General features: G+C 48.7%; 1 protein-coding gene across 2 annotated transcripts in view; it reads right to left on the reverse strand.

The window, feature by feature from the left end:
• LOC149340718 (ras-related protein Rab-27A-like) overlaps positions 1-22,853 on the reverse strand; it is a 102,826-nt gene that overhangs the window by 11,421 nt on the left and 68,552 nt on the right. For both annotated transcript variants that reach the window (XM_089549555.1, XM_089549557.1), the window contains exon 2: positions 16,713-16,888. In XM_089549555.1, coding sequence (XP_089405681.1) covers positions 16,713-16,880 — 168 coding nt within the window. In that variant the 5' untranslated portion in view covers positions 16,881-16,888. The remainder of the gene's footprint in view (positions 1-16,712; positions 16,889-22,853) is intronic.

Below are 22,853 nucleotides of genomic sequence, written 5' to 3' on the forward strand. Positions count from 1 at the left end.
GACGACAACAGCAATGCTATCGCATTAGACACATACGCAATCTTTTCATTCTTCCCGCAAATGGAGCCGAACTGGCCTTGCGACGATGTCGTGCACGTGTTGTAGTCAGCTGTAGCCTTCTTCCCAAAACCGTCCAAATTGGTCTTTTACAGCCTGCGTAATCCCTATACGCTGTTTAAGACTCCTGAAAGCGCGCCATGTGTATCTGGGTTAAGCGCGTTGGGGATTTTGTAACTGGAACCGAACGGAAGGTTATTTTAGTGTAGCAGTCCTAGTTGGGGCATTTTCCGATTTCGGGCACACGTACTTACTGTGGGGATTGAGCCCCTTGGGCTACCAGAGTGTGCGCCCGCTTCTGCCGTTTCGCTCGTTAGAGAGACCCCCCGTGGGGTGTCCGCGAGCGGAATGGGGGCAGCCGCGCTACTTGTCCTCCCTTGCAAGGGAAGCTCTTCCTAGAACCGCAGTAAATCACCCTCCCTTCCGTTCTTCCCGCTTCGACCTCGCGTCCCCATTGGGTCACACCGAGTGACAGTTGGGAGCGTTGTTTCGGAGAGAGGTGCCGGGCGGGAAATGAGCGGGTATACATCGCCACCGACTCGGGCAGCAGAAAGGTGCGTAGAGTTTGGCTCCCGGGTGCCTCAGCCTTTGCCGGGGGCCCAAGAGCGCGGGTGCTTTAATGTGCGCACCTAGTATGTAAGCTTGTGTCCAGGCCCGAACCTCCGGAGTCGTGTAGCCCGCCTGTGCGGCGCCGACGCGCTCCGGATTCGGAAGGGCCTGATTTGGCTGGTTCTCCGTCATCGCAGGCCATTGCCGGTTACGACGCATGATGAGCCATCGATGTGCGACCTGCGTCGTCAAAATGTGCTCCGCGTATACCCCATTCTTCCTCGTGTTGCGCTGCGTGCGATTTAACCCTTTGGTTGGCCGCGCGGCATGCGATCGCCCTTAGCTGTGCCGTCACGCGCGTATGTAGTCCTTGCTTTGCGCGTTCGGCTCCGCGGGCCCGCTTTCTGGTGCTGCGACGGGACTATGGGTTGCACCGAGGTCTGGGGATTAGTGCAGTGTTATGTAATGCAGCTTAGTGGTAAAATAAAACATACACTCGCCAAAAGATGGTTTATAAAAAACTTGACGTTTCGGGACCCATACGGGTCCCTTGTTCACAATGAATGATGTACGGAATGGGCCGCTTCTTGTATGCGCACTTGACAACGCAGTGAGTGGGCGTAGTTATCCGGGAGATTACCCTTCGTCCTGTTAATGACATGATACGTGGTCTGTATATAAAAAGATTCTAAAAGCAGTCGTGACGATGTGGGTTTCATGGTATCTAATATTGTGGCGTTCTCCCAGTCAATGGTGTGGTTCTTTTCTTGAGCATGCTCCGAAAGGATTGCTTTTCTTGAGTGTCCTTATTCTCCGCACTCCCATGGTCTTGCCACTACTGTTTTCCGGAAACCCACACACACTGGGAAGTACTTGGATTTTCAGTCCGCCCACCCCATTGGCCACAAACGTTCCGTCGCGTCAGCTCTATACAACCGTGCAACTCGTCTTTGCTCCAGTCCTGGTCTGCGCTGTTCCGAGCAGAATAAAGTCCACGTCGACCTCGAGAGGAATGGCTATCCTCGACAACTGCTGCACAACGAACAACGCCGCTCTCTGCAACCTGCCGAACCCCGACTCATCGGACAACAGAAGTGCGCGAGCATTCCTTACGCCCGGGGGACAAGTGAGGCTCTGGCACGGATATTTTCAAAATACGACGTGCGCATTGCGCACGTGCCGTCCAGCAAGCTGAAACAACAGCTCTGTCACGTGAAAGACCGTCTGGAGCGCCCACGTTTCCCCGGAGTGGTGTACAAAATCCCCTGCAAAAACTGCGATGCATCATACATTGGCGAATCAGACGATTTCAGAAGAAGATTAAGAGAACACAAGAACGACGTCAACAAATGTCGCACCTCATCGAACCCGCTGGCAGAGCATGCTCAAGAAAAGAACCACACCATTGACTGGGAGAACGCCACAATATTAGATACCATGAAACCCACATCGTCACGACTGCTTTTAGAATATTTTTATATACAGACCACGGATCATGTCATTAACAGGACGAAGGGTAATCTCCCGGATAACTACGCCCACTCACTGCGTTGTCAAGTGCGCATATAAGAAGCGGCCCATTCCGTCCATCATTCATGGTGAACAAGGGACCCGTACGGGAAACCATCTTTTGGCGAGTGTATGTTTTATTTTACCACTATGCCTCTCCCTCGCCAGACAGGATTCTGTCGAACCCTTGATTACGTAATGCAGCTTACTGTGCAATAAACACTTGTGCTCTCAAATAACTGCGCCTTTCTTCCTTCGAAGCGAGGTCGCAGGCGCGCACCAAACACTGGCAGTGCCCACAGCTTGCTCTGGCCCGAACCCGCGATATGTGGGCGAAGTGCCACCTAATTAGCACACCGTCACTCCGGTGTTGACGATCCCACATTACGTACGTCCCTGAAGCCTGATGTGTGGCAAGTGGCCCACATAGGTGAAGACCACCTATATGTGAAGGTATATCTGGGTGAATGCTTTCAGGATAAATGAGTAGAGGACTTTAGGTCACTTTGTGGTGAAGGTCTTTCGATCAAGTGCCTTTAAGAATAAAGACGTTTACGGTAAAGACATTTGATGTAAAGGCCTTCAGGTCAGCAGGTAAGGACCTTAAGTGCCCATCGTAACTAGTGCTCGCTCAGCCATGCTAAACCGTCTACTATTTTTTTTTTCTTTTTTCTCCACTGTCTCTGTGCCAACCCAGCTTCATGCATTCAAGACTGATGCCGACACTGCGGCCCTGAAAAGAGCACAGGTGAAAGAATAAACCGGCGGTTCAGTCGCCGTGCCAACTTTGGCGGAGTGCCTTGAAAGTTGTTTGCGTTTTGCCTGCATATTCAAATTTTCTTCTCTAAGTTAAGCGCATGGAGCGCAGGAGCCGTCGGCAGAAGTTAGCCAGATTGCGACAGCGTGTAGTTCAATGCGCCCGTGTGTGGGTCAGGTGCGCCTTTTCGGACGCGCTCCGGTTCCGAAGTTGAGCGCTCAGAATTAAATGAGGGTCTTGCGCGCCCCGCGTTACAGCGTGGGCAGGGTTAGGAGGGCGGCCTTTGAAGAGCTAGACACGTAGAAAGTTGAATGAGATTAGAGAGCGCCTTTGGAGTCTGTTTTCACATGGGGGAGAGGGAGAGAAATATATAAAGAGAGAGGTAAGATGAAGTTGCGTTCACGTAATGTGAGCCGAGTCCCAATAGGTCGCGTCACACGAGCAACAAGTAAATTGACCGGAGCTTTGCAGAACCGTTAAACCCCCTCCCTCCTCTCCCGCCGAAGAATTCCGCCTGAGCTGTCAAGCTCCCCATACGTCTCTCGGTCCCTGTGTCTCCCTTTTCAAAGTCCTCTCTGACAGGGAGCGTTTTAAATGAACCCTAAATAGAAAGTGAAAAAGCCTGCATCGATTGAGTACCGTGTTCTACAAATAAGCTACTTTCACTGAAAGCGCAGCTTTCATAAGCAAGGAAAGATAGCAAAAATGGAATGCAAGTATACCACAAAAACCGGCCGCGTTTTCACGAGCAAACTGCAGTGACGTGAAGATCACATCTGTGCATGGATCTCTGAGGCTATGCTAACGAGCCATTCAAATCGGTGATCACGGAGGCCTGCTTGGTCTGACGTCACGAGTTATAGCGACCCAAACAATTTATTTTTATTAAGAACGAAATTTTGATGAGGTTATCCTCAGTGTCCCTTTAACGCCGCCGTCGCGAGACACAGTGCCCAGTGCCTTCACTGTGAGCCATGCACTCTAAACACGAATACGCCCACGTGGGAGTGAAAAGGCAGCAAGTAAGCTGCCCTACATTATTACACTCCTTAATAAAAAAAAGGAGTGTGCTAGAGGACAGCTTACTCCCTTTTTACTCTTTTCTATTCAGAGTGTGCTTAAATTTCGGGCTGCGTTTGCGCGAGCACTGTGCGCGTCGCTCTTCGAACTTAATTTGCTGTTTCCATGCTTTCTTTTTTTTTATGCCTCAGACAGTACCGCTGGGACACAGTACGGGGAATGGAGCGCAGAAGCAAAAAAAAAAAAAAAGAAACTCTAAGGGCAACAAATACGAGGTCTGTTAGAAAAGTATCCGACCTTTGGCCGTTGAAAAAAAACTTGCATAATTGGAGCGTTGCAAACCTAGTAATCTTTAAAGAAGTCTACTTGGGATTCATACTGAGTTTACCGTTCTTATTATCGACTTGGGACTCCACACACTTCTCCCAGCGGTGCTGCCATTGTGGGAAGTATTCCGAAAAGGCCCTTTTCGGAATGGAGTTTAGCTCAGCTGTCGTTGTAGCCATAATGTTCTTCCTTGTCTGAAATCGCGCTCCTTTCAATGGCCTTTTGATTTTGGGAACCAGCCAGAAATCGCAGGGGCCATATCAGGACAGTAAGGAGTCTGTTGAACTACAGGAGTCTGGTTTTTCACCAAAAAATCTGATTCGAGCGCGAGGAATGTGCAGGAGCATTGGCGCGATGGGTGCGCCAATTTCCTGTTGACCTCAGCTTCGGGTTCTTGCGCCGCACAGCATCACGTAGGCAACGGAGGACATCCCTGTAGTACTCTTTGGTCATTGTTTGACCCTGTAGAGTGCGTACTCGTGGTCTGCCACACAGAGGGTGTCAAAGAAAGCAGTCAGCATCACTTTCACATTGCTGCGCAATTGGCGGGCCTTCTTAAGTCTTGGTGACGTGGAATGCTTCCACTCTGACGACTGGGATCTGGTTTCCGGGTCGTACCTGTACACCCAAGACTCGTCACTAGTGATTATGATGTTGATGAAGTCGGGGTCACTGTTTGCGGAATCCAGCATGTCCTGTGAGACTTCAACACGAAGCTGCTTTTGCTCCACCGTGAGCAGCTTCGGCACGAATTTCGCCGCAACTCTCTCCATGGCCAAATCTTCGGTGATAATGGAATGTGCGGAGAAATTGCTCATGTCCACCTCTTCCTCAATTTCTCGGATAGTCACGCGACAGCCCCGCATCACCATAGCGTTCAGTTCGGCAATGACCTGGTCATTTTGGCATGTTGATGGCCGATTGGAGCGTGGCTCGTTCTCCACCGATGTGCGGCCATCTTTAAAACAATTGTAACACTGCTTAAACTGTGTGCTGCTCATAGCATCTTCACCGAAAGCCGTCTGAATATTTCGAATGGTTTCCACTCGGCTGTCGCCAAGTTTATGGCAAAATTTGTTGCAGTAGCGCTGCTCCTTTCACTCCGCCATTTTCCTTGCAATAAAAAACCGACGAGAGCACTGCACACTGCCTCACTCAAACGCTGCTTCCCAGCGACTGACACTATCGGCAGGCGGGAAAAAATTCATGCATGCGCATGAAGGTTCAAGGTCGCCTGATGCAAGCGCGCTTGTCTCATATCCATCAGGTGTTCGAAAAAAAAAAATAAAGTCGAATACTTTTCTAACAGACCTCGTATACATGCATGAACCCCATCCCTTATAAAAATGGTCTATAGAAAGTCTATAGACTTTTTACAGACTCTATTGCCTTCTTGCACATATTTATTTTTGTCTATTCATAGTGTATAGACTGACAAAAGTCAACTAAAAGTGTATGGCTATCAATCTATAGATTGTATATAAACTATCGTAGCATTTGTATTGCCTATAGACTGTTCTCTAGGATTTTTCTATAGAGAGTCTATAGCCTTTATAGACAGCAGTCTATGGACAGCCTATAGAATGAAATTTTTTTGTAAGGGATGGACGCTCAGTGTGCAACTGAGATCTGTATACCGGGTCGTACGCCCAAGTGCAATGGCGTATCTTAATTCGACGCCGCATGCCGAGGCAGCGAGGAAATTACCTTCCTTCTTTTTTTTTTGTTCCTTACCTTGTCGCGGTTATCCCGCTTCGATTCCGTTTGTCTCGGAGTGCACATTTGCAACGACACGAGCAGGTGGCTTTCGAGCTCGCGTAAGACCCCTCTTTTGGGTGACAAAGAGGCGTACAGTGCGTGGCACTACGTTTAAATCGCACTAACGAGACATTAGTGCCAGAAAAAAAAAAGATACTACAAAGAACGTCGCCTCAGGGATGGCGGAACGGGGGGAAATCAGCGGTAATTTCCTCTAGCGGGCACGAATGGGCAATTCCGGTGATGTTTGGCCTTCGTTCGTGTTCTGAGTGCGACCAACTGTCGCTAACAAGGTGCAAAGCGTGTCTGTCTTGATTTTGCCGGGAATATATGTATACGTTCCAGAACATGCACGCTCACCTAACAAAATCTTGGCCACTACCGGAGCCGATCAAACTATAGATTTTGGGGTTCAACGTCCCGAAACGACATGTGGGCTACGAGGGGACGCCGTAGTGGAGGGGTCCGGATTAGTTTAGACCAAATGGGATTCTTTAAAGTGCGCTTACGTCGCACAGCACAAGGGAGTTTTTGTATTTTGGAAGTAAGGCTGCATCGGCCGGGATCGAACTCGCGACCCTGGGGCCAGCAGCCGAACGCTAAAGCCACTCAGCCACTATGGCGGGTTTGCGATTAAATTGAAAAGCGAAAATATGCGCAGAAATTTCGGACAAGCAAAGCTAAACTCATAGAAGCAATTATTGATGGTTTCATGCGTTTATGATCCCGGTTTTTCCTTTTGCCCCGGTTTTAATGACATGTCGTCTAAACCAAAATAAAAATAGATCACTCACTCACTCGCCCACTAACTCATTCGCTCTCACTCACTCACTCTCACTCGCTCTCCCTCACTCACTCTCACTCACTCACTTTCACTCACTCGCTCTCACTCACTCACTCGCTCGCTCGCTCACTCACTCACTCACTCACTCACTCACTCACTCACTCACTCACTCACTCACTCACTCACTCACTCACTCACTCACTCACTCACTCGCTCTCACTCACTCGCTCTCACTCACTCACTCGCTCGCTCACTCACTCACTCACTCACTCACTCAATGCTTGCTCGCTCGCTCAATCAATCAATCAATCAATCAATCAATCAATCAATCAATACCGAGGCGGCCAACAGCGTTATGCAACCCAATAGTGCTATTTGCGATAAATCCCGACGAGTTTTCATAGCTAGACCCCTGCTTTTATATTCTAGGGATATGGCTGTGAGTAGTACGTAGCTTTAAGCTTGTATGTAGTATGCAGTATTTATGCTTGTGTGTAGTATGTAGTATTTATGCTTGTGTGTAGTAATGTAGTACTAATCTATTTCTCTCAGCCGTCGGATGCACGTCCCCTCTGGGCGCGCTGTTGCACGATCGACAGCCGAAACGATTTTCATCTCCCGTGCTTTTACTCCCAAGACAAACCCACCAGCGATAGTCTCTCTCTCTCGCTCCATACCGTACTGCTCTATCACTTTTTTTCGCCTAATCTGTCGGCGAGACGTGTCTCGCGCCATAATAATGGCGCCAAAAGTTTAGCCGAAGCCCATCCCGGGGTTACGGGGGGCGGCGGTCGTGATTCGACTTCAGCGCTAATGGGATGCGTCACGCTTCCCGGGCAGGCGGCGCGAATAATTGGACGACGTGCGCTGTCCTAACGCCGGTGTGAAAATCCCTTTCGACGTGCGGGCAAGCGGCCCTGTGCGAGGAGGCTTTACTGTTCACTCTCTCTCTCTTCAACGTCCGTTCTTGCCCTCTTTTTAGACAGGCCTAGTAAGGTGGATTGGCTTTAAGCGGCTTGCTGGGCGACAAGCACTGTAAGGTGTCAGGCGATATGAAAGTAACGGTTGGCTGTCGGTAGCGTCAGATTAAGATATGTATTTCCTGGAGTTTTACAGACACTTTCACAACGTGCCGGTGCAGGATTGAGGAACTATATAGCAACCAGCGCGATATGGCCAGTCGTAAAAATTAACAACGTTAGACCACCCTAAGGTGATCAGCTTAAAATCACCTCAAATTGTGCGTTCGGAAGTCAGACAGTATACATTAAACAAACAAATAAATACATCGGTTCCTGTTCTCCTAACAGTATATACTCAGTTCTGGTTTTAAATGACCTGTTTTTAAAAGTCGCGATGAGATAAAGAATCGTGCCACGGATGCCAGGTGCCATGACAGCGTGTCATTTATGCTTCCAGGGGTCCAGAAGAGATAGTCGGCCATTTTTTCTTAACGGAAAGCACACAGTTATGAAGCAGAGCATTTGACACGCTGGCCCCGAAACGCGTGATGACAAGCGTCCGAGGTGCTCAACGCTGCTGATGACGCTGATCGCTCGGATTCATCGATACATTCATGCAACCAACCTTGCCAGCGGTTCTATCGATACAATGTCTTGTGCGACGTTCCTTTTTAATGCGATGGCATTATAATGCGTTGTACGTCATAAAATGCGCCCATTGGATGGCTAGAAGTGACGTCACCAGACCGGAACATTTTAATTGGATGGATGAGTGACGTCACCACAGTGAAACATTCCTATCGGTTAGAGAGAAGTGACGTCACTTCCGGCAAAGTCATCAAAGGCTGCTAATGCTAACGGATTGCTAGCACATAATGCTATTAGGTGGCATTGTGAATTTTTTTTTTTTTATTCAGTGTATTCTTTATTTATTTTGGACTGTATAACGGGGTGCATTACCGCAGCTGCTTGTGCCTATGATTCATCAGCATCTTACGTTACAGCTGGGTGCGACCACACGGATTAATTTTGCTCTATGTATGCGAGAACAATAAATTATTAAAGCTCATCATTGTTGTTACATATAAAATAATGCAATGAATTGCCTGATATTATAGCTAACCCAAATAATCTTGGCTATTTTTGCAGCTCTTTACTCGCAGTAATTTCTTCGCTCCGAAACTGCCCCTTAACCGGGATCGTCGTTTAATTTTTAATGTGCAGATCATGCTCTGCATATTGATCGCGATGTTTTCCGCTTTAACTTGGTCTTATCGAAGCATCCATCTTTAGTTACCAACTCCACCCATTTTCCACTGAGCCCTCGCAGTATGCAAAGCAAATAAATTAAAAATAAAACTTGACGAAATAAAATAAAAACTAACGCAAATGTCAGCACCGGGATGGCTGCTCCCTTTTCGCTCAGTCGTGCAAAGATTACAGCAAAACCCAAGTCCCACTCCTCTGTACTTAACCCTCTTTGACGACCTCTTCATTTTTCGCCTCCGCGCATCTTTTCTGGTGCACTCTCGTTTTCGCAATTTTTTTTTTTTTTCACTGGCAAAGCCGAATTTTCATACATTTTCGCCCGCGAGTGGAAATTTTCATAAGCCAATTACGTAAGCGTTTCTCTTTCCTTTTCTCTCCTCTCCACTCTATTCGAGATGAGGCTCGTTCTTCCACGGCGTGCAATTCTAATGAGCCGCACTTGCATGTGCAGCCTTATACGTGTGCACCCGACGGGCTCCACGAATCGACGGCAGGGTGTTAAGCCGATTGCACAGGGGTGGGGGGGGGGGGGGGGGGGGGAGCCTGATGCATCACCGTGGGCTCTCTCATAGCACGAAAGAGCAAGCCCGCTGAAGCCGCCGTTTATGCATAGCTCTAAGACGCTAATGCTTCTGTACATTACAGGAGGAAAAAAATATAACCTCTATATGCCTAAGACACACGCAGCGACAGCGTACAGGCAAAGCTAAGCCTCAGGTGAAGACCCGTCTTTCTTAGTTCACAGGAAGCAAAAATATAGACAGCGTGCCGCTGCTCTTAAGACATTCATCGCCTATCTTCAGCCCCCAGCGGCGTCTGCAGTTTGCTGGTGAGGCTGCGGATGTATACCATCGTTTTGTTGTCTGTGTGTCGTCTTTTAGCGCTTCGACTTCTGCCAGCTATATGTACCAACTTGCCCCGCAGCTTGTTTTACCAAGGCTGAGTCGCAGGATCACCGAGCCCGCAGGCGCGGGTTGGTTGGACCCATTCACGCAGGCACTACAGATCGTGTGTGATATGCAGTACGTACGCTCTTAAATTTTAATTTTTCCCGTCTTTTCCCCCTCTTCATTCTTTCCCTGATGGTGCGGCTCAGGAGCAGTGCCCCGTGAAGAAGGGGCGGCAGAGGGCGAAAATTTTTTCCATATTCTTCCCTGTTTCCACGAACTGTAGCTGACACCTCACGGAGACACCGCTGCAACGCATTTGTGAGTCGTCCAATACTTCAGATCACTATTTCACGCTTCGCTCTGCTACCGATTGAAGAATCGGCTGAATTTCCTCCACAACAGGCCTTGCCATAGTCAGCATGAACACAGTTCTAACGCAACTTTCCCGTACGGTGTCGCCGCCATGCGGCCGCCACCAGTACCGCCCGAGATGATACCGACGAACGGCGTTCGGTTTGCCCCGGCGTCTCTCGCGCAATTTCTGCATTGTATTAGTTCAGTCGCGCAGCGCTTTTAGCGTATTATTGGATCTGGATTGCGTTTCGCACATAGCTACAGCTGTATGTCAGCGCAATATCCGCATGTGAGCGTGTAAAGCACACAACGTGGGCAGAACTAGAAGTACAGAAGCATTCGGATCTTCGTGCGGTCAAAGGAGAGATAAACTTGCACACGCTCCTTCTAGATTGTATGCTCAAACAGGAGCGGGTAATCAAGTTAATTAAAAATGTCGAATTTCTATGGAGGCGAAATTCCAGAGGCCCGTAGCAGTGGGATGCCAGTGCACGTTAAGGACTTCCAAGTGACCGAAATTATTCCGGAGCCCTTCACTACGGCGTCTCTCATAACCTGAGTCGCTTTGGGACGTTGGAACCCCACAAACCGTAAAAATATCAGTGTGGCCAAATCTGTTACACATCATGCAAGTTTTAAGCAGCACGATAAAAAAAAAGGGCAGGGTTTTAACGTTGGTAAAACGAGTAGAGGTGCTAAAGCATGTGTTCAGCCTTGTATAGGCTCACGATTTTGCTTTGCTAGGTCGTCGGCACGTCTGGCGACAATATTAGTTCGATACTAGTATTAGCTGATGAAGATGACGACGTACAGTGCACAGAGCGAGATTGTGTATCGGCTGCGGCGATAGCATAGTGCCAAAACGCTATAAATCCGTTACCAGCCCCTTGTAGGATTTAGGAGTGAAGTACTATAGCTTGCCCCAGCTATCGTTGCTGAAAAATGTTTCCCTCAGGGCCTGCTCAGGACTTCCGCCGGTAAAAATCGTTGGCTATCGGTGGCGATCCAAAAGAAATCAGCGGAACTGAAATGCGCACTGCAAACGGTCGTCGCTATTTGATATTCTCGTTTTGTCATTGCACCCAGGCCTCGATTCTTTGCGCCTGATGCGAACCTCCTTTGCCAAAAGTAATCGAGCAGCAGGTTTTTGCTTCTGAACCGTATAACGGAGGCTTTACGGCACCCCTATAGACCGAAAGGTACCAGAACGTGAGGACAAGGGTTCACCTTACGTTGCGCAGATTCAGAGCTGAACGGCTGCCATAAGTGCTTATCTACGCAGCTACGAAACAAACCACCGTTCCTGCAGCGAAGAAGCACAAACACATGCAAAAACACGGACGAACGCTGCTATTTTTGCACGTTCCTTCTCTTTGTGTTTGTGCTTTTTCGCTTTAGGGATGAGTCAAGAATGTCACCAACTTGCCCAGAAACGTGTTTTTCACTCAAACCACCGTTGCCCGGTTACTTTTGACAAAGACGGTACGTGGTGAAGTATAGCCCGTGATACATTCGACGTTTCTTTCGACGATATTCGCCCGGCAGAAAACGTCGTGGCGGCGTGACGCCCGGCTGGAGATACACATAGCGAAGAAGCAATTGTGATCAACAAGTGGCAAATATCACTTAGCAAGGAGGTATGTGATAGCAGCTACGCTGATTCTTCAGTTAAAATCACGAAAGTGTTCACTTCGACACCGATGTATTTGCTTTAGCACGCGTACATAAGCATCTATAAGAATTTGCGTTCTCGAATGCATGGCGTCGCCTGCCTTTGGGCGCTCACGACGGTGCTGTTGCGGGCTAGTTGGTTGAACATTGTTAAGAGGGGACAGCGCGAACACAGGACACAGGAAAGAACAACACAGGCGCTGACTTACAACTGAAGTTTATTCGAAAGGTGCACACACAATAAGTAGTCTCGAGGCAAGCTGTCAGCTGAATCAACGTCAGGGGCGGTGGATAAAAGCGATGAAATCTTAAAAAGCTATAAAATTTTTAACAGGGAACGATGCCTGTGGGAAGAGTGACATGAGAATATGAAAACAACAAGACGCAGGTGAAGGGTGGTTAAGGGGCATGCGGTTGGGTAAAAAAGGAACGTGGCTATCACTTTATGTAAAAGGGTAAAAAGTCCAAAGTGTTCTACGAGAGATAGGATCACTTCTTCAGATAAGCAGTCTCTTTCGATAGTAGGTTGATGGACGGACTGCTGACACACGTGTCACCACGGTCTTGAATTAGGTAAGCTTCGTGTCTCTCACGTGTGCGCTTCCCGTGATATATTTTCAAAATCTTTGTCTTGTCGGTGGCTGGAGCACGCAAGAGCATTTCTTACAGTGAATGGCCCGGTTGCTGCCTGTGCCAGTCTTGAGTGAATCCGAGTGCTCCATCAGACGCTCGTTGATGCACCTTCCTGTTTGTCCAATGTAGGACGCACCACACGATAGCGGTATCTCATATACCGCTGTGTTGTTCGTCCTGTGTTTGCGCCGTTCCCTCTCAACAATTACCTTTGGGCGCCCGCTCAGCAGCGGGCACCACCGGCTGCGGTTTTCTTCGACACATTCGATTCAGGAAGGAAATGCAGGCGTTTAGATCCAAGATTCGGCGATGTTCTCTAACAAAAAAGCGACATTTCATGTCTGATGTAGCGTTTATTTTCACGACAATAACATTTCCGAGCTAAAATCACTGCGTAGCTCGTCGGCCATGGTGGTGACGGCAGGCAGAGGCAGCCAAACCGAAGGAACGGGATTTCTGCGCTGCTAATGGCTCGCTTCAGCTGCCGCTTCCGGTCTCACCGGACGCCGCGCATCAATATCTGGAGGAACCAGATCGGCGGCGGTGGGCGTTTTTCTCCACGCCGGGCGTCGAGTGCGAGCCCGTCTGGCGAAAATCGCCGACTTGCAGCTGTAAAAACGCTCCATGTATTCCGGCCTTAAGGTGTAAAACGGGGCTACTGGTTGTGAATCTGGCATACACGTACTACGTGCGTGAATACGCACTGCGACATTTTGAAATGCTCAAGTCCGCGATTACCGCGAACCGGATGAGTCGAAACTTTTTTCCTTATCCGTGTTACGTGTCGAGCGTTTCCCCACCGCCTATCGAGTCATGATTAGAGCCGCCTCTCTACGTGTCACAGCTGCCACTCACGCCGTTAGCAGCCAAATGTTTTGCATACCAGATCAGCCACGGCTGCGTCGTGTGCTCTCCATCGCACCTGCGATATACCTGCACACAGAGCTTGTACGGCGACAGACAACATAAACGGTGCACATCTTCGCGGCACAGCACAGAACATATTGTCACGTTGTAGTGACGGCAGTCCAGCGGTCAGGAAGACACCAGAAAGACTTGCAAACGAAGCTCTTTACTTGGGCTGACTTGCGCCCGCAAAAGAACTGAATCACTCGGTGGCGGCGTAAGCAACAAGCGTGCTCGTCAATCGTCGATCTACGAATGCCCGCTGCTCGTGGCATCGTTCAATTTAAAGCCGGCTAGGAAACTTCGAGATAACAGGTCGAGATCATCTAGAGTAATCTAGAAACACGTAGGCGAAGCTGTTCATGGCTGTGAACAATCGAGATTAGTCCGGTCGCTTCTCGCGTCAGGAACAGAAATGATAACACCCCTTTTCTGCGGCCTTGTGCGAACGAACAGACGCTACAATGATACGTGGCATTACCCCCCTCGCAAAGAAGCACGTTGCAGATGTCACGTAGTAGTGACGGCAGTCCAGTGGTCAGGAAGACACCAGCCAGTCTTGGAAACGAAGCTATTTATTTGGGCTGACTTGCGCCCGCAAAATAACTGAATCACTCGGCGGCGGCGTAAGCAACAAACGTGCTCGTCGGTCGTCGAACTACGAATACCCGCCGCTCGCGGCATCGCTCAATTTAAAGGCGGCAAGGAAGCTTCCAGATAACAGGACAAGATCATCTACAGTAATCTAGAAAAACCTAGATGCAGCCTTTCATGGCTGCGATCAATCGAGATTAGTCTGGTCGCTTCTCGCGTCACGAACAAAAGTGATAACAACCCCTTTCCTGCAGCCTTGAGCGTGAACGAACAAAAACTACAATGATACGTGGCAATATGGCCTGCATTGAGAGCCTTTTCGCCAAAAGCAGCACACTCGCACGAACATTTTAATGGCTGCTTTAGGCGTGGCAGCGCAGTACAACGCAAGGCTAGCTCGGCTATCGGCTGCCGGATCATCTTTCAGGCAGCCGTATTGGATAAGACCTTTTTCAGGTGCGCGCGGCCATCTTTCGACAGCAGCGTCGCCTTGCGTCTGGCCGATTTCTCCGCCATGTTGGCTTGGGTGGCAGCCGCTACAATACAGGCAGCGAGTACTCGCCGCGCTGTTCAGCCTTATCCGAGTGTTGATTTTTGCATGATTTTGATCTGCAAAGTGTTGCACTGTATGCACTGAACAAAATGGCCCGTGCTTCGGCGAGCGGCGACGCGGATGTTTCCCTGCAAGTTGTGCCGAAAATCGACATTGGAGGTGCGCTTCTACGCAAGTGTGCGAAATTCATTTAACGGCTTTCTGGTATCTATAATGGAGACATTTATTAATGCGAGCACGAAACTTGTTGAGCGCTTCTATGCTGTAGTTATAATTATAAAAGAAAAACCTCTCCGTTCCGAGCTAACAGCAGTGTTGCTGTCAAGCGGTCTGCTCTGCGTTGCGCCGGTGACACGAACAGATTGAAACTGCGTTCGACCGCGTCTTTCACTACATTTTCCCTCTGCAGTGTCCTAAAAAACGGTACTTTCTGTAGTGCTACATGGAGAAGGCACCGCTGGAGCGCATAAGCGCACAGAATTCTGTTGCGGCTTTTGGCTTTGCATAAATTTCTTGATTACTTCGTACTAACGGTAAAATAACTGGTGAAGCGTGCAAAGGTCCACTCTTAGCGTGAACATGCGAGTGTGTGACAGCTCTCTTCGGAGCGCCAGTGTATCCGTCGGCGCTGCGCGTCGAAGCAAAGTGTCGCAGGAACAGAGGAAACTGGATGTGGAGCTTCGCGTCGTCTGACGTTTCGCTAAACTCGGAAAAAGATGTAGTAGAGAGGCATCTGGCCGTCGAACGCAATGTAATTTATACACTCGAAACTGCTGCACCTGCTGTGACAGTACCCGAAGGGCGTATCTGCTTGGTCCGTCTCGGGTGCGGCCGCTGATTAATGCCGAAAGAGCGAGAAAGCTCGTGCGTGTGGTCGGGTGGGCACTGCGTGCCTGCTGATTGCACGTCCCTAATAGGCACATTTTTTTTTAAACAATCGGCACTTTGCATTATGGCGTCAGTTGAAAATAGTATTTGGTCGAAGCATGAGGTGTCACGATGCAATGTGGACACGTCAAAGCTGTGGCCTTCAGTTTTTTATGTCCTGCTGATTTATCGGATATTTACTGCAAGCAAACAGCTGAGGCATTTGCTCAATGCATCATGGCTTTCAAGTACTGTCAAATAGCTACGTTTACAGTGCCGTTCAGTCGCCAGTGTCGGCAGTTTCACGTAACCCGTAGCGCTGCTGCATCATTTCCCCGAATTATTACTTGTATGTTTTGATTTTGCAAGGGTCACAGACGACACATATCTTAGCGACATCAGCAGTAGGTGCTCGCGTGTAAGGTAGGTGTAGCTGAAACAGCCCGCAACCACACTGCCGCCGTGGCTCTCTCTGTTCTTCACAATGCTCCGCTTCAAGCCGCCTTCGCTTCCTGTAGTTGTTTGAACAGCAGACGACTGCGCAGTGGTTTCCCGAAGACCTCGTTGCAGCTGTAATCGCACATACACCCAAATCGGGCTACTACAGCTAAGCAACCGCATCAGTAAACACGGAGAACCGCAGAGAATGCACGGGACGCACGGACACCGCCTTTCCGAACCAGCCAGAGAGGAGGAAAGCAACATGGCGGTGTTCGGTGCGCTGGGAGCGAGGCTAAAACTGAAAAAGGTCTATATATTGTGAAAGCTACCGAAAAACACGACAGAAAATTTCCTGTAGTCACAACAGATATTTCTGTAGTAATTTGGTACGTGAGAATAGAAAATCCTGTAGTAACAACAGGATTTTCAGTATGGTAGTATTGAGCAGTCGCCTGTCGTAACGACAGAGCCAGTTCTGTCGCAACAACATTCAACTTCACAATGCTACAGAAAAATCTGTCGTACTGACAGGACGACAAAAAAAAAAAACATCTGTTGTATCTTGGGACCGGCTCTGTCGTATTTTTCGACCATTAATCATTCATTTTTTTTTTAGAATAACAGTGCCCTGTCTTCAAGGGGCAATAAATGTTAGATGGGTGCTCGACCACAGTTACCGCGTCAAGGTATTCGGAAAGTGTCCAGTGTGTTCGCTTCGATTGTGACGGCAAGATGGCTGAATGATGGAGCCAGCATAAGTAACTTCTTTTTTAATAGAGAGAGAGAGAAAGAAGGAGGGAGGGGGACTTACGATCCTCTTCTCCCGGAAGTCGATTCCCACGGTGGAGATGAACTTGCTGTTGAACGTGGAGTTGGTGTACTGGTAGAGGAAGCTGGTCTTGCCCACGCCGGAGTCCCCCAGGGCCAGGAACTTGATGAGGTAGTCGTAGTCGGCACCACTCGCCTGCCCATGGCTCATCTCCACATCTGCGACACCCGCGGGGAGAGGAGGAGGGACAACACTTAGTGTGGAAGACGACGCATTTTGCTAGCAGCTTCCTGGAAGAACTTGTCACGGTTTCTTTTTTCTAAAAAAAAATGACTTTATTTACGCTAGTACTACGAGGATTAGCATATATTACTGATATTACTTTTTGTCTGTTGTCTTCAGGCACGTTTTGCAAGCACCAGCCAAGAAAAAATAAAAAAAAAATGGCTGCCGGTTTAGCATTGCTAACCACAAAATATTGTGCGAAAGCATATCACACGACCAAGCAACTCATACCCAAAAAATCTGTACAAAAGCATTTTTGAGCAGGAAACAGTTTATGAATGCAATTTTTTCATATAATGTAAGATTTCAGTATAACAATCAATATATCCGCCGACCAACCGACGGCAGTCTTGAATTCTTTTTTGCTATTAGCGTTTTTGGTATCGTCAAAAGCTTCCCCATTGGTTTTCTATGGCAGTCTTGACTGCTCGATGCGATCGATGGAAACGCGTTAAAAGAAAAATTTTGTAACACATCAGAAGATTTCCATAGTAGAAACGTACAATTTTTCAATATTCAAAATTTTTGTCCGGAAATGTTGGACATGTCCATACCACGTGAACTTACAGTATACAAGGCAACTTTCATGCCACCTGGCCATACAGTATCCAGTGGTATACTGTCACACCACGTGACCATTCACATAGCAACACGGTATTTAAACTTTCGGACCACATGATCGTTTCAGTATCCACAAAGCATATAAGGCAACTTTCATACCCCGTAACCATTACATTAGCATAAACGTACACAAGGAGATTTTTTTTAACTTTCGTACCACGTGACGTCGCAGTATCCGCACGGTCTTCAATTTGATTAAAACGTTTCATGCCACGTGACCCCTCAGCAGCCACCACATCTCCCGGACAATTTACTTTAAACTTCCGTACCACGTGACCTTCCCCTAACCACGCCGTATCGAAGTCATTTCATCTCAGAGGTCAAATGTGAACAGTCAAAAGTCAAACAGTTTATTGAGAAACTCAAGCTTGCAGAACACTTGCAAAGCTGGGCAGCGGAAAGCACGTTATAGGCACTGGGCTAATAAGATTTCAAGCTGCGGTCTACGTCCCACACCGGCGTACAGCCGGCATAAAGTTTGCGGACCACGGGAGACCTTCAAAGAATTTAGACTTTCCTAGTGACCTCTCAATCGTCAAGCGAATTGCGACAGTCACAAACTTGCACAAGACAGCTGAAGCTTCTTGGTTTTAGTTTCTTTAGTTTCAGCTCACATGGCGAGACCAGACGGGGAAATTGTTGTTGTTTTACTAGCTAGCCTGGTTCTAAGACCCGACGGCAGCTGCATAGTCTATTTCATGAGCCCGCTATCGGGACTGCATTAAAAAAAAAATCTCGCAAACATTACGGAACGCGTGAACGGAGTGAAAGAAAGCGACCATAAGGCTCGCGCCATATGTGCAGCCGTGATTAGCATATAAATTGGCACGATGCAAAATTCAGCTTCTACCGAAAAATAAATAAAATGAATATTTTTGCGCACAGTCTGGTGTAAGGGAGAAGAAAGAAAGCATCGAAGGTTCCCCAACGCTGTATCATCAAAATGAGAGGAAACATTTCGGATGTAAGAAACCAAGATGAGTGCATTCTCTGTTGGCTGCGCCATGGTTCCTTGACTGGGGAAGTTCTAGCGGCAAGCAATCTGCGTCCGGACAGGAGAAATGTAAGAACGATTCTCAAGTGGAAAGCGCTTTCGCTATCGATCATTTACAGTGTTTCCCCTAAGGCTGTTAGCAATTTCTAAAATAGGCTTTTTGAGTTAGAAGAGCGCCCTTTTCGGCATATAATTGCCAGTGGCGGTGTGCATCACATCCAAAACGTGTTAACTAGCAGTTTGGTTAACTAATAATGAATAGTTAATTTTTCACATGCTCTCGGCCCACTCGCCGCTCCCATCCGGGCGCAGTGAAATGAGCACGTGACACACGCGCCGCTGTATGATGCGTGCTCGTGGGCGTGGTTAACGCTCGCTCCTGCTGCGCGCAGTTTGAATTTCTCCGGCGTGCGGCACCAAAATTCTTTGCGCCACAGCGGCGACGAAATTGGCATTTTCGAAAATCTAAAAGCTGACACGGATATTACTTACGATGGCCTACAAACCTCTAAACATATGAAATGCTTCATTTCACGAAGAACTTTTACGATGCTATAAAAGGTTTTGAAGAGCAGCTGGATGACCCTTGATTTCAAGAGCTGAGAGCGTCTTTTCGAAATCAGCACCGTCCTTAAAACCCCTAAGGCCCAGCCCCTACCTCAGGGCTGTGGCCAATCAAGCACGGGGCACATCCCTCAAAGACGGGAGCCAATCAAAATAGTACAGCACTACAGCAGAAGAAATGATCCACGGACTGGCATAGGAATGCTCAGCAGGCGGATTCGCTCGCTGCCCTAGTCAAACCGTGGGAACGGGCGAGGTGCTGAAGAATGCAGCCTCTAACTAATAAAGTGTAGCAACGGTGATGCCGGCGGTTTCCTTTCCTTGAAAACACATGTGACCAGTACGCCGCCACGGGCGTCAACTTAAATCAACGGCGGGCTGTCCATTGTTGAACCGGTTGTTGACGGAAACAGGTAATTCTTGATGACTCCGTTCCGTTGTTCCCCCGAACTGGCGCTCTTTCTTTTCTTTTTTTTTTAATTCGAGATGTTTGCCATTAGACATAATGAAAAAGGGAGAGAAAGTTATAAGAAGGGGTGTAAACAAGCCTCGCTTAAAAAGTTGCAAAACTTCTCGATAAAGCGATTACCATGTGTCCACTTGTGACAGTCGCCTGCAACGTCCCATCGCAGGCGTATACCTTCCTTAGAGCGTCGTCTCACGGAGGCTGTAGCTGGCAAGTCCACAGCAAGTGTTTTTCGTCACACTGGTCTGGCGCAGCACCACAATGGGGACACTTGTCAGTCACTTCTAAATGTTTGTCACGCCACCGATGACGCACAGAAGGAGTCAGAGCCCCTTCTTCCGTCCGACGGTCCGTTGCTGTCCGCAGGAGTCCTCCGGGAAAGCCATCCTCGCCCAGAGAAGTGTGGGAAGATCTCCCAGGATCTTTCTCAGCGCGGCACCGTTCTTGAGTCTTCGGCTCGTCAGACGGCGCATCGCCAGCTGTAGTCATAACAATCTCAAGACCTCTGTCTCGATGTTCAGAACAAGTCGAAACGTAACACCAGTCATGATGCAACATCAGCCATGATGCCGCCGCGGTGTCTGAGTGGTTATGGCGCTCGGCTGATGACCCGAAAGACACGGGTTCGATCCCGACCGCGGCGGTCTAATTTCGATGGAGGGAGAAGTCTAGAGGTCCGTGTAATGTGCGATGTCAGTGCACTTTAAAGAACCCCAGGTGGTCGAAATTTCCGGAGCCCTTCACTACGGCGTCCCTCATAGCCTGAGTCGTCTTTGAGATGTTAAAACCCCATAAGGCATAAACCAAACCAGCCATGATGATACGCATTGAAATCGCCCACTATAACACGGGGCTTTGAAGTGCTATCGTAAAGTGATTTCAGTGGCGCTGGTTCAAATCCACCCCTCGGTGACATGTCGCCACCTATAACAGAGATTGTCATGGAGGTTCAGGGCAACGGCAACATATTCGCAATTATATTTTCCACAGAAACTTGATGGCGAACACAAATGAGGTCACGGCGGGTGCACAGTAAAATGTTGTTTGGAGATCTAGTCGCTTCAGAGAGAAATCGCTCATATCCGGGCAGTCCACCAGATTATGTGATGTTCGGATAAGACATTACAAGCATCGGAATGCGGTACTTTAAAGTCCCCTGCTGGAAGTCCACTAGGCGGCCTCGCAGACCTCGAGCATTCCATTGCAGTACTGCAGACCGAGAGTATTTCTCTTGTGATGTGACAGTGATGGCGTAGCCATGATCACTGTTCCTTATTAAAGTGCCACAGACACCGGTTCAACTGCGTCTGAAACAATCGCTAAATTACAGCCCCGGACGCAAAGAGAGTAATTTTATTTCAGGTTTAGGTGGTGTACTGACTGGTTATGGCTGCTCGATCTCTGTCGGAGAAGTTAACGGCACATTCCCACATGACTTATTAAAAAAAAAAACTAAAAAAAGAAACTCAGAAAGCAGCCCAAAAAAATGGCTTTGTTAGTGAAGTGGCTTAAATGATCAAATACACGCTTCAAAATTCCTGGCCGGCCAGCGAGAAGCAGATATCAATGCATCAAAACGCAACGTTGCCCGTTAGAAATCGTCTGAAGTGAGGTCACGAAAATAGCAAGTTTTAAAAATTGATTTACGCCGAAACGAAACACCACACGGCTGCCAAACTTGGCGGAAAGGATCAGAACGGAGATGAGAACATGAAGTAAAAGATTTCGCGCAAATGCTCGAACCTGAATAAGCCTCCGGCCTTGAAAAAGCGCGATCACGGAGGAGAAGGGCCCGCTCAGCGTTTCTTCCTTATCGGGGCGGTCTTGTTTTCTCTTCGTGTGGATTAATCAGGCGCCGCGCGCCGTCGGCGAGGGCAAGCTGGCAGGCGCGTATATGCGCTAAGCCTCTGATAGGCCGCTGTGTGTATCCACAGCGAAAGACTCGCCCCCTTTCGGCCACAGCGCGTTTGCCTTTCGCGCCGCTTTTGGGAGACATGTCGCCACAATCGCACACACATGCACTGCGGGAAGCGAGAGGAGCAGATGGTTCCGGCAGGCGCGCGACTGTTAAGCCCGGGATTTCTCGCCTACGCACCATGCACCGCCGAGGCCCCACAAGAGCTATACGCGAGGCGAAAAGAAGAAAGAAACCCGCTCCGTCGACGTCTCGCTCGCTCGCCTCGTGCCAAACGCTACCCCCATCCTCCCCCTCCCCTTCAGTCACCTTTTCTTTTTTCCTATATTCACACTGTGGATCGAATGCGGCCTATGGAGGCGAAATTCAGAAACCGCCCATGTGCAATGTCAGCGCATGTAAAAAAACAAAAACAAAAACCTAGGCGATCGAAATTATTCCGGAGCCCTCCACTAAGGCGGCATCTTTTCTCCTCTTGCTTTCAACCTTTCGTTCATTTCTTTCCTCACAGCACGGTTGAGGTTCTGCGTATTTTCTTTCCTCCTAACTAATTATTAGTACTATATTAGAAAGCTTTAGAACGGGGCCCTAAGTTCCTAACTATAGAACAGGGGACCCCTGTTCGCGCTGTGTAGGGGACGGCCTTGCTGTGTGCACTCGCGAGAGCTCTGGAACATGGGGAACAACGTTTGCGCGATGTACTGACCTTAATGGTCCGCGTAATTCTAACACAGACTCTTCCTGGCGGACAAAAAAAAAACAACCCTGCTTCCAGTAATGCCTTCAAAGTGCGCGATCGCTGCTAGGTACGCAACCCTATTCGAAGAGTACAGGAGCATCGTCAACGTAGATGGCACAACGTGTTCATACCAGTCTTTTATCCTTTAGGGCAGACGTAAAAATGCCTGTCCTTATTTACGCGCCTTAAGAACAGCAACAAGACGAACAAAGTTCCAGATATACACATGCACAGATATAGGGCACACGCACACAAAAGCACGCATACTCATTTTGCGTATTCTAAGGAGCCTACTTAGCTTACATACTGCGCGATATTTACCAGCATGCATGCGCAAACCCCCTCAAGTTTCAGCATCACGGCCCCGCACGATATTTTCCCTGTTCCATCTTTCCCCTCACGATGCGGTTCGGTGGTGCACACCAAGTGACCGCACTTTGCCTTTCTTCATACCCCCCCCCCCCCCCCCCCCCCCTAACCTCCACTCGCTTACTCTTCCTGGATCACACGCTTCCCAGCGTCCACCGCATTGTACCATAGAGAAGCGCATGTGTCGCAAGATGTCGCATCGTGCGAGCACAGCGTCGTTCAACTCAAGC

Source organism: Amblyomma mixtum, chromosome 6, assembly GCF_055824585.1.
Source record: "Amblyomma mixtum isolate Tamu chromosome 6, ASM5582458v1, whole genome shotgun sequence".
NCBI lineage: Eukaryota > Metazoa > Arthropoda > Arachnida > Ixodida > Ixodidae > Amblyomma > Amblyomma mixtum.